The 14,917-nt window shown below is 43.0% G+C and overlaps 1 protein-coding gene across 1 annotated transcript in view; it reads right to left on the bottom strand.

Annotated features, from left to right (window-relative positions):
* The window catches only part of SEPTIN10 (septin 10), a 671,502-nt gene that overhangs the window by 353,758 nt on the left and 302,827 nt on the right, over window positions 1-14,917 (bottom strand). The window contains exon 5 of the mRNA XM_069636860.1: window positions 13,195-13,381. Coding sequence (XP_069492961.1) covers window positions 13,195-13,381 — 187 coding nt within the window. The remainder of the gene's footprint in view (window positions 1-13,194; window positions 13,382-14,917) is intronic.

The raw sequence follows: 14,917 nt of genomic DNA, 5'->3' as shown, positions 1-14,917 counted from the left end.
GTTGTCATATGATCTCAAGGTACATAGACCAAAGCCCTTTCAGCGGGGAAATCATGTTCCTGCCTTCTAAATGTTCAATGAAACGGAGGAACAAAAGTAAAATAAGAGAAACCACACTATTGCCCGTTTTAACATCAATCCCATCCTTGACACCACATGTATAGGAATAACTCACCATGATAGGAGCACTTCTTCCGTAGAGCTTTGCAGACCACCATTTAAAACTTGGAGACCAACCTCAATTATACTCACAAGTCTCACTGTTGCCAAAACAATTGAGTTGCTATGTCCCCACATACAACGCAACCAGACCATATCACGTTCAAAGTCGATTTTGGCTCCCAAGAAACTTCCTAGACAAATAAGTCTTTGAGGTCCAAAGTACACACAGTACATGAATAGGTGCTCCAGGGTTTCACGCTCTTTTTCCATGGCACCAAATTCTCTACTGCTTAAAGTTCACTTGCTTTGGAACTACTGACTGCAGCTTTTTAAATGGCTACAATCTTATCTATAGCAGCAGCAGCACTGCCCCAAAGTTTCTTTGTTCAGTCCAGCGAGGTAGGCCAGGGTCATTGTGCTGGCATCCCTAGCTGTTGGCTGCCACATGCATGCCCTACACTTTCACAGCTGGAAATAAACGTTACCATACACTTTCTGTCTATACGCAGGGTTGCCACTGGGCTTTGTCCCTAGAGGAAACCATTCGACCCAAGCAAAATACACCCACAACTTAAGCTACCTATGCCACTATGACAGCTGTGCTTTAACTTAATGGCAAAACTCTAAATTGACTCTGAACCGTAGGATAGCATAGTGTTTTCGTCATTTCTAAAAATCCTAACCCTAAACATTGTTTTGGGGACTTTAGACTGAACCCTTGAACTCTCCAAATGAGATATGCGGAAGTCACTTTTCAGACTGCAATCCTAAAAATGCACTCACCTGCAACAAACTGTATTTAATTTCTGCTCATTTTTATACATATACTTGGTGTTCATTGCCATCCTTGTCTCTTGGTGAGTCAGGCAATATACTGAAAAGACCTGCTATCCAGGTGTGGATTAGTCTTAAAGAACCCTAAGCTTAGGGTCTAGGAACTTGTCTTCTATATTGGATTATTTGGGTTCATGGGTCACAATGGGATGAAATCTGTCACATACCAACAAGGAGTGCTTCTGGATGGAAAAATGGAAAAATGGAAAAAGAGCTACTTCTTCTTATCTTAGAACAAATAGACTTCTTTGATGTTATGAACGAGCCTGCAAGGGGACTTCATTTGACATTGTACAGAAACTGTGGTTCTTTGACCTGCAGTGGGTAAACCTATATTTTAGTTCTTGACAAGCTGACAAGCTTTAAAGTTTGTAAAAGCCTAGAAAGACTGGTAGAGAGTCTTCATTGTGGAGTTGGAAGTTAAGGTTAATGTTAAAGGATATTTGTACCGCGCACTATCACCACCGGAGTGGTGCCCTGGCGTTCTGGCGGATCTGAAAAAAGGGAAGGGGGTGGGGTTAGATTAGTGGGACTGAGCGGCAAAAGTGCAAGAGAGCAGTGATGTGCTGTTGGCAGCTTCAGTTTGGTTAGCACCGTTCGCTGAGCCTGGATGTACTTTTCGGTTGGCAGCCGGCGTGTTCTGTTGTGCGGAGCTATGTGCGATTTGTTTTGTTGTTGCGGTGTAGTGAGGTTTGTGCGGTTTGCTGTGCTTTAGGGTTGTCTTTAGTTAAGAGTTTGAGAGGTGTGTGCAGAAGGGTGAAATTGTTAGTGAGTTGGTTATTGGCTTTGCTATCTAGATGTGATACATGCTAATTTCCAAGTTCTTTCTAGATGTGGCTCGTGAATGTCTCCACATTTCTATCTAGATGCAGCTCTAGCTAAAATTCACAATCCAGTCTAGATGTGATGCAAGCTAATATTCAAAATTATATCTAAATGTGGCAATGGCTAACATTCACAATCATGTCTAGAAGTGATGCAGGCGATTTTTCACAATTATATCTGAATGCAGCACTGGCTAAAGTTCACTGTCCTGTCTAGATGTGACGCAAGCTAATATTCACAATTATATCTAAATGTGGCATTGTCTGAAATTCACAATCCTGTCTAGATGTGATGCAGGCCAATATTCACAAATCCATCTACATGTGGCACTGGATAACATTCACAATCCAGTCTAGATGCACCACGTGCTAATATTCACAACTCCAAGGAAGTGAGACACAAGGATTTACCAGTAACTACCCCTGTTTAGCACCTCTGCAAGTCTTTGTCCATTGAAAGAGCGAAAAGTGTCTTATCAAACGGACGGCCAAGAACCTTGTCCTGGATGTCTTGGGGCAAAGCGGATAGGTCTAGCTAGGCATTTCTTCTCTGGAGCTGCATTAACTTATTTAGAAGTTGTATCTGTCCAATCCTTGGTGATTTGGAGGGGATGAATGCAATGTTCCCTTTTTACCTTCCACAATCCAAAATGTGAACTTGTATGTTGCTATGAGGGGGAAGAGGTTCAGATAACTTACAACACTGAAACAATTTGGGTACGTTTTAACATGGCATGTGAGAAACATCAGTAAGCTGTCAGATGGAAGGACTGGCCTTTTGGTAAGATTTCTTGCCTTGCGATTCCCACGTCTTAGTATTTTCAGGACTTAAGAAGGCTTAGGAGCAGGACTTTTTACTGTCCTAAGAGTGACTGTTAAAACAGCTAAGTGGGCTTGAGAAGGCCACAGACCACAAAAGGTTTTTCCTTGTAGACCTTGCATGTGAGGGAAGCTTTTCTCAGGACCATATTTTACAGTAGGATGTGAAGGCAAAACCTCATTCGAATCAGTAGCCATGCCTACCTTCTGGTCCCTTATTGTGGCAAAGGGCAGAAGGTTTATCTGAACCATCCAGATAAGTTATCAGAACCAAATCTGGAAACCAGAATTCGTGCAGCTGGAATTGGTCAGGGAGCCAGAGTAGACGGTCCTCCACCCGAGATACAAAAGAGTCCAAGAAAATTTCTGAGAGTATGGTCTATCACTATTTCTCATTCCTCTGGATTTCAGTGGAGGAAGTGGAATTGGTTTATCTTTTCATTTGGAAAGGTGTGGGGCTGAATGAACAAAATAGAGTGCTGTTTCTGTGTCTGGTATATGTTGTACAAAAGTGGTCTTGAATGGCAATGTTTTGTGGAGAATAAAGTATGCAGGGGAGCTAGGTAGGCGGCTGCTCTGGGGATCGGGCACCCCCAAGGAAAGACAATCTCTAACAATGTTAATACACTTTCAATGCCCCTGCCCTAAAACCTGGCCAATGCACCCCCAGAGAAATTCACTACATGAGAAGTTCATAGGTTGGCTCCCCTGAAAGGATGCTGCACTGGAGGAGGAGCAGGAGGAGTATGGTCAACATAAGAAGAATACATCAAGTTCAGAGGAGCCAAATCAGGCGACTAACTGCAGCGATGGTGTTGTAATATCCCTCAGTGCAGTGCCAACGCACGAAAACATTGAAATCGGGTCCTCCAAGCCTTAGAAAATATATGATGGGTAAGGTAAGGTTCCCATTAAATATCTCCACTAGAAGGAAGTTCAGGGTTTGGAAGAGCAGTGTTTTGCGCGGGAAGGGTGCAAGATCTAAGTCTGTTAGGTGTTGTTATTTTGGGCAAGAATTCCTTTTCTCCTTAACATTGCTTTTTCAGGATTCCAGAATAGTCCCAACTCAACATGGTGGGCACACAAAGCAACAATGATTGGTTCATTGGTGACTGTGAGGTAGTTTGGAACCTTGAAGAAGATTCTAAAATGCCTTTCATTCCTGTCAGGATTAAGGAAGGTCACAGAAACCCGAGCTCCAGTGAAATCTTAGTGAGAACTTGAAGAGATAATTCTACAGTCAGAGGGAACTAGCAGCTGAACCACATATGTGTCGCTTTAATTCTGAGAAAATATCATTTTATGAAAGTTACGGTGCGGGAAGATACAAACTGTATATAATGTAACCTTTCTCTCAAAGGAAAGTATTGATAAGAGACTGAGCAACATTGAAAGAAAATATCTAAAATTCCTTCCTTGAACGTAATTGTAAAATGTTTATTTAAAGCTGGCAGTAGAGGCATGCAGCTTGTGTAACAAGTTGGATCTTATGTCTGACGTGTTCGTTGCTTGAAAACGAAGCATGGGCCCTGAAGTATGTAGCTGAGAGTTCGAGGAAAGAACGAGAGAACGTGCTTGCACATCGGGAATGCTTATTGATGAGAAGCTAAGCCGGCGTTTGTTCAATTGACTGCACAGTTCCCCAGGTAATTGCTGGGGCTGCGCGCATCGTTTCCAAGGCACCTGAGAACTAATGAACTGATACGGGGTACACTTTCTTAACGGTGCACGCGACGCGGCAGAACTGATGCTGGGTATGCTAACGTTGCACGCGGCTTCAAGGAAAAACCCATTTCGCATGTGTCTAATAGTGCAAGGATGAAAAAAGATTGAATTTGCTGAAGGGAGCAAGTAAGAGTGTTTAAGAGCCAGTGGAGAGGAAATATATAATCTGAACTTGTTCAACTGCAGGGAAACAAATATTTTTGTATTACATCTTCACTTCCACGAGAAGGAGTTTTGTGTAAATAGGTTCTAAAACAGAAACAGTATTAACAATATGAAAGAACTAAGATGTTCTTGAACCACATGTTCAACATACCAGAGAAAGTGTATATTAAGAAGTCCTTCTGGTTATGGAAGATAGAATCACTAAAGACTATAATTGCATCAACAAGGTATAGTGGACAGTACCAATGTAAAATATTAAATCCCAAAGAACTTTTACAGAAAAGGCATCACATTAATATAGCAGCAGAAGCAAGTTGAGTCCTAAAGGCACACACAGATCTTTGAGAGTTACTTCCAAGCTTGGGGTGGAGGTAGTCAGGTAACTAGGGAAGGTGGTAAAGTATATTTTAAGGAATGTCAGTTTTCGAAAGTGTATGTGAGCATAAGATGTATTAATTTGCAGTTTTTCTGAAGTCGTACGGTTTTGGCGTCAGAGATATATACAAGGACCTGTTCTTTTTTATTTTATCCACTTCCTCTTTCCCCAGCCTGGTCAGCTCAGCAGTTGTAACCCAAATATTGCTGGAAGGACAGGACTAAGGGGTTTGGTGGACTCATTGTCTGCTCCTACAGGGTTTGAGAGCTGGGACCTGAAAGTAGGGAGGATTTTTCAACAGGAACAGACTCAGTCATCAACCGGAATGAAGAGGTGCTTGGCACTAGAAAATAAATGTTTTCTCAAAGCACCCCAGGGTTTCCCTCATGACTCTTCTTACTCTGTTGCCTTATTCCAATGTTCTTTGCCTGGAATATATAACTTAGGTCAGAAGGAATGGTACCAAAGCCTGTACTCAGGCTTTTGAAACCTTACTTAAGTAATAAACAGCCATCCTAGGAGGTTTGAGTTTGTAAAGCCTGAGGAAGTCTTGGAAACAACCCAGGCTCCAGATGAGGTTTTAAAGTGGGAGTTTTTCAATCCTATTTTGAAATTTGGGGGTAAAATGATTTTTTATGGAGTAAAGTAGTCATTTTTAATATGAATATTTTTAGGTGAGTACAAATATATTTGAACTCTGAAACAGATCTTTTTGTAATCCATACTTTGTTGCAGCTAGAAATTAATGCAACTTAAAATATGCATTTTTTCTTAAAGTTCCACTTCAGATCAGACAGTAATAACATTAGAGCTCCTTCTTTTGGCACTGCTTTGCTGGGACCACTGATCTAAAGTAAGCAGTGTGGGTGGATACAGGGGCCAGGCTCCTAAGTGTCCGCTGTTTTCTATTTGTTCTTGGGAGAATGTTTACTCCATATTTTTTATTGTTGGGAGCATTTGTCTAAATGTAGGGAGGAAAAATGGCTAGTCCGCTGCTTATTTTATAGAGCAATGGTACTGATTGTTTGGTACAAGGACCCTGGTAGGAGGTGAACCCGACTCCAGAATCTGCAGGAGCAGATGGCATGGTTTTGGAGAGTTCTTCACCTGAAGACATTGCATCAAATACAGGAAGTTCTGCACCTAACTGCTGTTTGCCAAAGCTGTGACTTCCCTCTGTGGCTCTTTGGTAAACCCTTCAGGTTTGAATCGGTGACAGGGTCTGGTTCGAGAAAGAGGGTCTTTCCTTTTGAGAGCTACTAATCTTCATTTATGTCTGGGATGAGTCCTCAGGTGGATGAAGAACCCGGAAAAGAGTATGCAAGGTTTGTTCAAGCAAATAAGGAAATTGCCTATACAACACCCGGTACCAAAGCCCCTTATCTAAAGATGACAGCTTGCAATCTTGCACAATCTCGCCAGGTGGACGTTTCCAAGGCACATTAAGCAGGCTCAGCGATGGTCAGCTGCCGAAAAATGTCGGTCACAACACATGTATACGTTGAAGCCATACATGTACGGCGCGCGGTGAGGGAAGAAGCAGTAAATCCAAAAAGGAAAGGTGGTGATGAGTCACCCGAGATGACAAAAATGGGGAGGAGATAGGTATAGCATGCTTCTAGGCTCACTGAATAGATGGAAAAAATACTAGTCGAGAGGAAGAGTAATGGTTAGATGACTTATTTATATCGGTAGGATCTTTGTGAGAAGAATCACAGAGCACAGAGCCCATTTTAAAAGCTTTAAAAGTGGCAGCACATCTTTTAGAAACCTTTCAGGGTAGCTTCATTGCGCCAGCACTTACAAACGAGGTGAGGAACAAAGGAAAGCAGGACTTGGATAAACCGCACTTGACTTTGCATTTAAAATGCACCAACCCTAATTACATCCCATGATTTACTTTACTTGACACTGTTGGCGGTACCCTTAGCATGCTCTTATTTTGCTCGATAGCAACCATTGATAAGGAGCACGTGTGTTACGTTTTTTTAAAGGTCGATTTACAGGAACAATAACAGCCCAGACAACCTAAAAAAATAATAATTAGCAGAGTGTGATTCTCCAGCCAGGAGCTAAAGCAACTACAGAGAAGGCTCCAAGGAATGCATAGGGACACGACACAGTTTTTCCAGATGTCCCGCAGGGCAAATCAGAGCAGCCAGCCTACAAAACACCATCGCGAAATGGGAGCAGCATTGCAGGCGTCCCAAGACGGCCCAGACAGAGCAGAGATGGGCTAGCTCTGGGAGAATAAACAAGGAAGATGATAGTAAAACAGGCCAGAAACAGCCCCAGGATGGGACATGACATCCAGCCAGTCAGAAGGACTAGTAGGAGGACGAGGAAAAGCTAGAAATAACATTCAACACCCAAAAGGTGAAACCGGAGCACAAGACAAAGGATTTAGGACTCAGACAGCATGGCCAGACCAAAGAGGTCAACAGCCCAACTTTGTGGCAAAACATGCATTGATTCAGGTAAAAATCCAGCAGAGTAAAATAATACACAGGGTCTACACTTGCTATACACATTCACTTATGGGCCGGCCTAAACCAGCCCTCTAATCACACAACTGGCATACACACAATGGTTTTGGCCGCCAGCCAAATAGGCTAGCCCCAAAATACTGCCAAACACTCAGGTACACCCATCTATTTTGTGTATTAAGTGTCTGGGCAAGGGGCCAGTCTAAACTAGTTCAAATCACTATAGAGGATGCAGTGCTGGGCTCAGAGTGAGTTTATGTTTGCATAACAAATATTCTGGGCCTGCTTCATGGTTTCCACAAGCAAAGGAATGTCCCAAAACAAAATGGCAAAGAATAGGACTTAAAAAATACATTAGAATCCGAATCACTACGATAAAGGTAGACTAGGCTACTAATGCGGTAAAATTATACCTATCACCAGCCTACTTTCCAATACTAGAGTGTGGTGAAATAATCCCCTATGGCCAAAATGTGGCGTTTAATAGCCCCCCTTTACTACAAGCCATAAGGGCTACCATAGGACAATATAGGACAATCATCAGCAAAGCCAACAGTTTTGGCTTTTATGAAGGCTCGGGATAGGAATTTGCCAGGCACTGCCATAAAGGTAATACCTGGTTATAAAATGGCAACAGCTGGAAAGTGGTGTGATTACCTGGGCATATGATATCAGTGCCTGGCTAATTCCTATCCCATGCCTGTTGTCAATGCTTGTTTTTAATACGCCTTCAGTGCAAAGAACAGATATAAATGAAGGGGCTCAAGGCACACCTGTTAAGACATGTTTATTACACCAGTAGATCCTCTACAGGTATAATTAAGCCCATACATCTCAACAGAGTGCTTACAAATAATAATGGCAGGCTTAACATTTGATGTTACTGTCTGATAGAGCTAGCTCAAAGAAATCCCGAAAGGATGTGTTTTGGGCATAGTGGGTGTGAATCGCCATAGAGATTAGCATGAGCATGGGCAGTCAATAGAAGGGTAAACAACCAAAAACCCACAACATGTTGTCCCTCCTCAAATGCCATCTTCTCCTAGCTTTATGCCAATGTAATAGTTTTTGCATAAGCACCACTTAAGTCAAAACTTCAAAGGGTTGCAGTGGCAGGTGGACTTTACTGATCACCAAAATAAAATCCAAGATCCAAGCAAACCAAGAGAAAAAAGGTTTAGAGAACCCATAAAATGTGACGGCAGTACCCCCGACAATTAAATTACACCCTAAGACTTAAGCGGCCTGGGCTAGACTCTTATCCACAGACAAGATATCCACCATTGACGACAACTTGGCACAAGCCAAAGTCACCCCAAATTCCATGACTACTTCCCTCTACTTAGTGCATCCTCTGACACCCTCACAGTTTGATTGTATGCCTGTGCCTCAGGATATTATCTGTGCATTACAAAATATCTTGAAACCCACCAAGAACACACTTTTTGTTGTATAATATTAGTACCCTAAGGGGGTGTGTGTGGCAGCCTCTCAGGCAATGAGGAGGCTCACAACAGGGGGATTACCAGATGCTAATCCCCCTGCTCTGAGACTCCTCACAGCTGGAGGCCGTCATCTTCCCCTGCCAGGGAATGAGGTAAGTGATCAACCTCCCCTTCCCCCAATCCACAGAATTCCCTCCCCACTCCAAACCCCTACTTACCTTCCTTTCTGTCCATTTTGGGAGCGGATGCGCTGGGGACATAGCTGTCCCCAGCGCTTCCGCTCACGATCTCCGACAGGCCATCATGAAAAGGAAGTAGGGGCTAGACGTAGTCCCTTCTTATCTTTCAATAGCGGCCATTTTATTTGTTTACCTTTTACCTATTTTTTGAATGGCCGCCGTGGAAAGGAAGAAGGGACTACATCTAATCCCTCTTCCTTTGCCTGGCAGGCATTTTGTTTGTTTACTTTTTAGTATTATTTTTAATGGTCACCATGGAAAAGGGAAAACTGACTTTGTTTTCCCTTTCATAGTGGCCATTATTTTTCCCTTCTTCCTGCAAAACTAGCATTTCGCAAAGAAGAAAGAAGCATTTAGGGCCCTGGTTCAACAGGCCGGGGTCCTAATAGCAATTATTGCCTAGCCGGGGGGACATTACTGAGTCAGTTAATGCCTCAGGGCCTTCGTTGCCTGTAACTGCCCCCCCAGCTTGGGAATTATTGGTGAAATAGTGACTAAGCAGCTCCAAGATCATATGGAGAAGTAGTCACTCATGGACACTTTCCAATCTGGTTTGCGCCCAAAGCATGGTTCGGAGATAACCCCGGTGGCAGTGTGGGATGATCTTTTTGACTGGTCAGATAAGGTGAACTTTCCCTCCTGCTAATGCTGGACCTCTCAGCAGCATTTGATACTCTGTGCTATCCACAAATGTCTCGCCAAGAAGGCACCTATATATCTCAACAACACTGTTTCCTTCAACAAGACATTGAGAACATTACGATAAAAAAAAATACACATCTCACTGTCCAACGCCTTTTTGTCTAACCGATATCAACAAGTTAAATGCAATGAGTATCTATCGGACACTCTTCCACTGAATTAGGGTGTTACCCAGGGCTTGTCACTATATCTGCTCCTTTTCCTTATGTGCATGAAACCTCTGTCGAGTATCTTTAGGAAATTTAGTTTAACTTTACATTCATACGCAGATGATATTCATATTTTTCTGAAGGTTGGCAATAGTGAGGACTAATTCCAGAGAATAGATCATTGCCTGAATGAAGTAAATCTCTGGATGTCCCACAAACGGCTGCAACTCAACGCTAATAAAACGGAAGTTGCTCTGTTTGGTCCCAAACACTGATTAACAGATACCTCTAAACTCCCTCCCTCTCCCTGCTTTATGGACTCGAGCCTCGGCTATGCATCCAAAATAAAAACCTGGCCTGTATTTAGCAAGCAAACCTTGGGAGTGAATACCAGGTCAGTGCCAAAGTGCAATCTGTTTTTTATTTTCTACGACTCTTGTGTTTTGCTCTTTGCTTCATACCACAAAAAGATCATGCTTCAGTATTGGGAGCACTAGTTCACTCCCGCTTGGACTATGGTAATAGTCTAATTGCAGGATGCCCGGAGAAATAATTGTCTAGAGCCCAAAGAGCACAGACTGCTGTAGTTCAGCTATTTTTTTAAGTTCCCAAAAACAGCATCTATTTCAGCTCTGTGCAGATCGCTACACTGCCTTCCGGTGAAGGAGGGAACCAATTTAAAGATTTTGTGTTTGGTGTTCAGATGTCTTCACGACCTTGCACCTTTATATCTTGATGACAAACTGAGATGGTATCTAGCAAGCAGACCACTTCTGTCATCAGATAAACTCTCGTTGTTCCTCTGGGGGCAACCAGTGGTTTTCGGTCTACGCCCCTCAACTGTGGAATACCCTTCCTTGGCAATTACGCAACACGACATATCTTGCTTTCGAAAATGTCTAAAAACATTTCTGTATAATTTTTAAAAAAAATCCCCTGCAGTGTACTTGTTCAGAGCTTTTCTGGTGAACATACTGTGGAGACAAAGTGTTTGTGTTGTAATCTGCGCCCAGATGTAGTTTATTCTGCCAGGAAATGCAGCACTCTACAAATCACTCAAAATTCAAATTCAAAATTCGCGGCTGACTGCAGTCTGTGTGTATTTGTCTTTGGGCAAGGGATCAGAAAGATGTTTTTCTTCAAATCCTATTCTCACCTTCCTAAGCATGCTTTTAGGTACTTGCACTATTTTCAGCATTTTCAATCCTTCACCTCTAACAATTACTAAAAGCCTAATTTGAGGAATCCGATGGAGTCAACACTGATCCCCCGGCGGTGACCTCCTCCAATGTGGCCAGGGGACGGCAGCCGCTACCTGATCCTGACCTTAGGGGCAGCTATATGAGGGAGGATAACATGGAAGGGGACAATCTCCGGAAAAAACGTCATAGCTTCATTGGATGAGGCATGGCATCCCCCATTTGCCCTTGAAGATAATCCTCCCATACCCAAGACCCTCATGGCCTATTGTCATATGTCTACCCCTCCCCCTATGGGAAATAGGGAAAACCTTTCTCCAAATCTGATAGACCAAAGTTGGAGATTTGGTCTATGTTGTGGAAATTATAAGACCACCTTCTCCAATTTCATTGTTCCATCATCCAAAACAGCTTTACCATTTAGAACTAATAAAAGTGATTGTTCAAGCTTTGTAAATCAAATATCAACAGTGGACTTCGTTTCCCAGAAACACTACTGGGACGAGGAAAAGGGAAAGAGCAGTGGAAGAAGCCACAAGCCCAGCAAGTGTGCTAGTTTCCCTCAAACACCTGTGCCAGGGAAAATTGAGGAACAGACACAAAATGCTAGAGGCTGCTGATGGCGAGAGAACATTTCACCTCTCCACGAGGCTGAAGGAACCAAAAAGCAGACACAGGCTGAAGCCAGGCAGCTTACCATACAGGAAGAAGGGAGACGCTGCAAGAGCGGGATCAGTACCTTACTTAGCAAAGCCTGAAGCGGGTTTGTGGAACAGACGCCGCGAGAGACGGGAGAACGAAGAGAAAGCAGCCACAAAGGGAAAGCAGACAGTATACCTTCCCCGAGTGATCGCAAACGAGCCGGAGAACACCAGCATGAGACGGTGAGTCCAACCAAAGACAGTGGGGACAACGGGGCGTATCGGTGACCATGCCAAACATAAATAACATTTAATACAAAAACTGAAAGAGAGAAAGTAAAGAGACTAATTGCAAAAACAGAAAGAGAATCAAAGCCCTTACCAGTATGTGAATGAATGGAATGCAAATACATGAGAACACCAAATCTAATAATATAGCTGTAATGAACCGCCGAGCGCAAGGTTTCCGTAATGCCCTATGGTATCACAGTGCAGTATGGGGAAGGGTGTTTGACGGTCTAGTAGTTGGAACTGGTTCAGGCAATCGCTGCACGCAATGATTGCAGACCTGGAAATGTAAGCTCTTGCCTTCGTAGGAGTCCTCGCGTTGCAACCTCTCAGTAAATTGCATTGGCACTGTGTCGTTCTTTGACTAGATCTGTTGCTGGTTTGAGTCAGCATGCCTACCACAAGAGATAGACCCTACCTCTTCCACAAAAAGAGTTGCAGGAAACAAGAGGTAAGGGAAACTGCCACTTATGGATCCGATAATGATTCTGACAATATCAAGAAGATATATTATCCTACCAAGTAAATATAAAACTGTGGCGATGGGTAGAAACCTCATGTGAATGCAAGAAGTACTGGCAGGAGCGTATACCATCAGAACAAAATGTAGAGTCAACGGCTACCCCTTTCATAGACGCACAGGAGGTGCACTTGTACTGCAGTGAGGCTAGATATCTGTGTGCTAGCCAAAGGATCACAGGGAGGAAAATGTATCATAAAACAAAGTTTAATTGATGACTAAACATTTAAAAATAGGCATGAGCCTAGACAAAACAAATGGTATAGAATACAAGTGAAACCAAGGGATATATTGGTGGGTTAGTAACAACCAAGTGCAATTTCATGTACTGCTGTATATGTAGCGGTACGTAATCATTGGCAAAGTTCCCTTGTAGTCTATACCGAGTATTTACAACAGTGTAAATAGCAAAAACTGTGTTAACAAGCACCATATTAAAAGAAATATTGTTGTTTATTATCAAAGTATATTCTGTTGCTAAATCTGTATAATTTCAAGCTGCACATTGTAGGAACAATATAGTAGTTTAGTAATAGTTTGGTATGCGAGTAAATAGAGGAAAACGTCAGAGAATGGTGTTCGCTTGCCTTAAAAAACAGTTTCAAAGTGGTAAGTCCTACCTTGCTGTCAAGCTTCTTCATTGTGAGTAGATCCAGAGTTTTCAGGGAATGGCCAGTAGGAGCAAGAAAGTAAAGGCAGACGTGTACGCGTGTATCATGATATCTGTATAGAGCACGCTGAATTTTCAATTCTTCTTGGAGGTATGCTTCAAACTGCTTATCTATGTAGTCTACAATAGGCATGTAGCTGAAATAGAATTATAAATCAAAACATTCAATGCCCAAGAGCAGTTGTTTTGCACATATATTTATCAGTTCTTCAGATATCAGAAAACAACCACCTGCACATTTCCAGGAGGTGAATGCATATGGCTTCTCTCTAAAAAACAACAACAGAGAAAAACAAGAGAGAAAAAGAACAAAGGAATGCCAAACAGGGCTGAAAATGAATTGATTACGCATAGGAACAGTACAAATGAGGGTCAAGCAAAGTAATGAAGGCTGTAAGACAGAATCAAGCCTCCCCAGTAAGGACAGTTAACAAAGGACAGTGGGGCCAATCTTAAAAAGCTCTAAACATTTCTAACAGCCCAAAGTTACCAATAATAATAATAATGTATTTCTTATATAGCTATACACACACACACATAGGTGTCAGAGCGCTGAAATAACAGAAGACATTATTATCCCACAGAGTGGTACTCAATTTATCGACCTCAGAAGGATGAAAGGTTGAGTTGACCCTGCCGGGATTCGAACCTGCCACAGCAGCCAGTGCACAGATATCAGGGGTGAGTGCTTAGCTCACTGTGCTATCTGACTGGCTGCAATGGTAAGGGAGAAGGTAACACGAATCATCTCTACATTATGTAAAAGGTATTCCCAGGGTCTCAGGCCCTATTCCTGGCAGGGCTGATGAAAGGCTCTTTGGAGGCTGCATGCCCCTCTTTCAGGCAGCCGATGACCCCAGAGCCCGATCATCACCATCCACCGCCGGCCGGCCATCCTGATGCCAGAGTCTGGTGGCTACAGCCCTCTACGCAGCTACTCCTCATCCATACAGAGGTGCACTACGACACAGAACAAGATTTCCCTTTTCTAAGCGAGTTAGCCCCTACACAATTTGCCGGTTTTGGGACTTTCATTTTGTGGTCCGTGTGACTTCTTCTAAAGTGCCCTTGGCATGGCAATTTATTTTGGATGTGCTGCCTTTAATAGCTCATATGGCTACCAGGCAAGTGGCTCTTTTGAAGCACCTCATTTCGTCCCTAGGCGATTCCTATCACCCACAAAGGGTGTGGACGAGTGGACTGGTGGTGACTGTGTAATTTACTTTTGGCTACATCATAGCATGTAGGCTTTCATCAAACAACCATATATGTTAGTCATTATAACATAACTGCGTTTTAACAGACTGACCCAGTGTCCATTTTGTTTTGTGGCCTTTCTTAGTTAGCCTGGGCCATGAGCACCAACTTTTAGAGCTTATTTTGTCCTCTTTATGTGGATGCCTTTTCTGGTTAAACTAGTTTGGGATCTGTCTGTCTTCTTCACACACAAATGCCTGAGTGCTTAGAAGTTTGGTTGCCACCCCTGCTTGGCTGGACTCCAAAACTTAAATGCTGCATGTCTGTGGATTGGTAGGCAGGGTGGTTCCTGTCTCAATGAATCTGTACGCCTGTACCATTCCAACATGCGTATGGAACATACCTGGAAACTTTGATGGTGAGATGGAGGACTCCTGAGGTCTTGTGATTTACTTTCTCGGCTGAATTGTATCCTG

This window comes from Ambystoma mexicanum, chromosome 7p, assembly GCF_040938575.1.
Source record: "Ambystoma mexicanum isolate Mex_15411 chromosome 7p, UKY_AmexF1_1, whole genome shotgun sequence".
Lineage (NCBI taxonomy): Eukaryota > Metazoa > Chordata > Amphibia > Caudata > Ambystomatidae > Ambystoma > Ambystoma mexicanum.
This window is presented reverse-complemented; position numbering and strand designations above follow the sequence as displayed.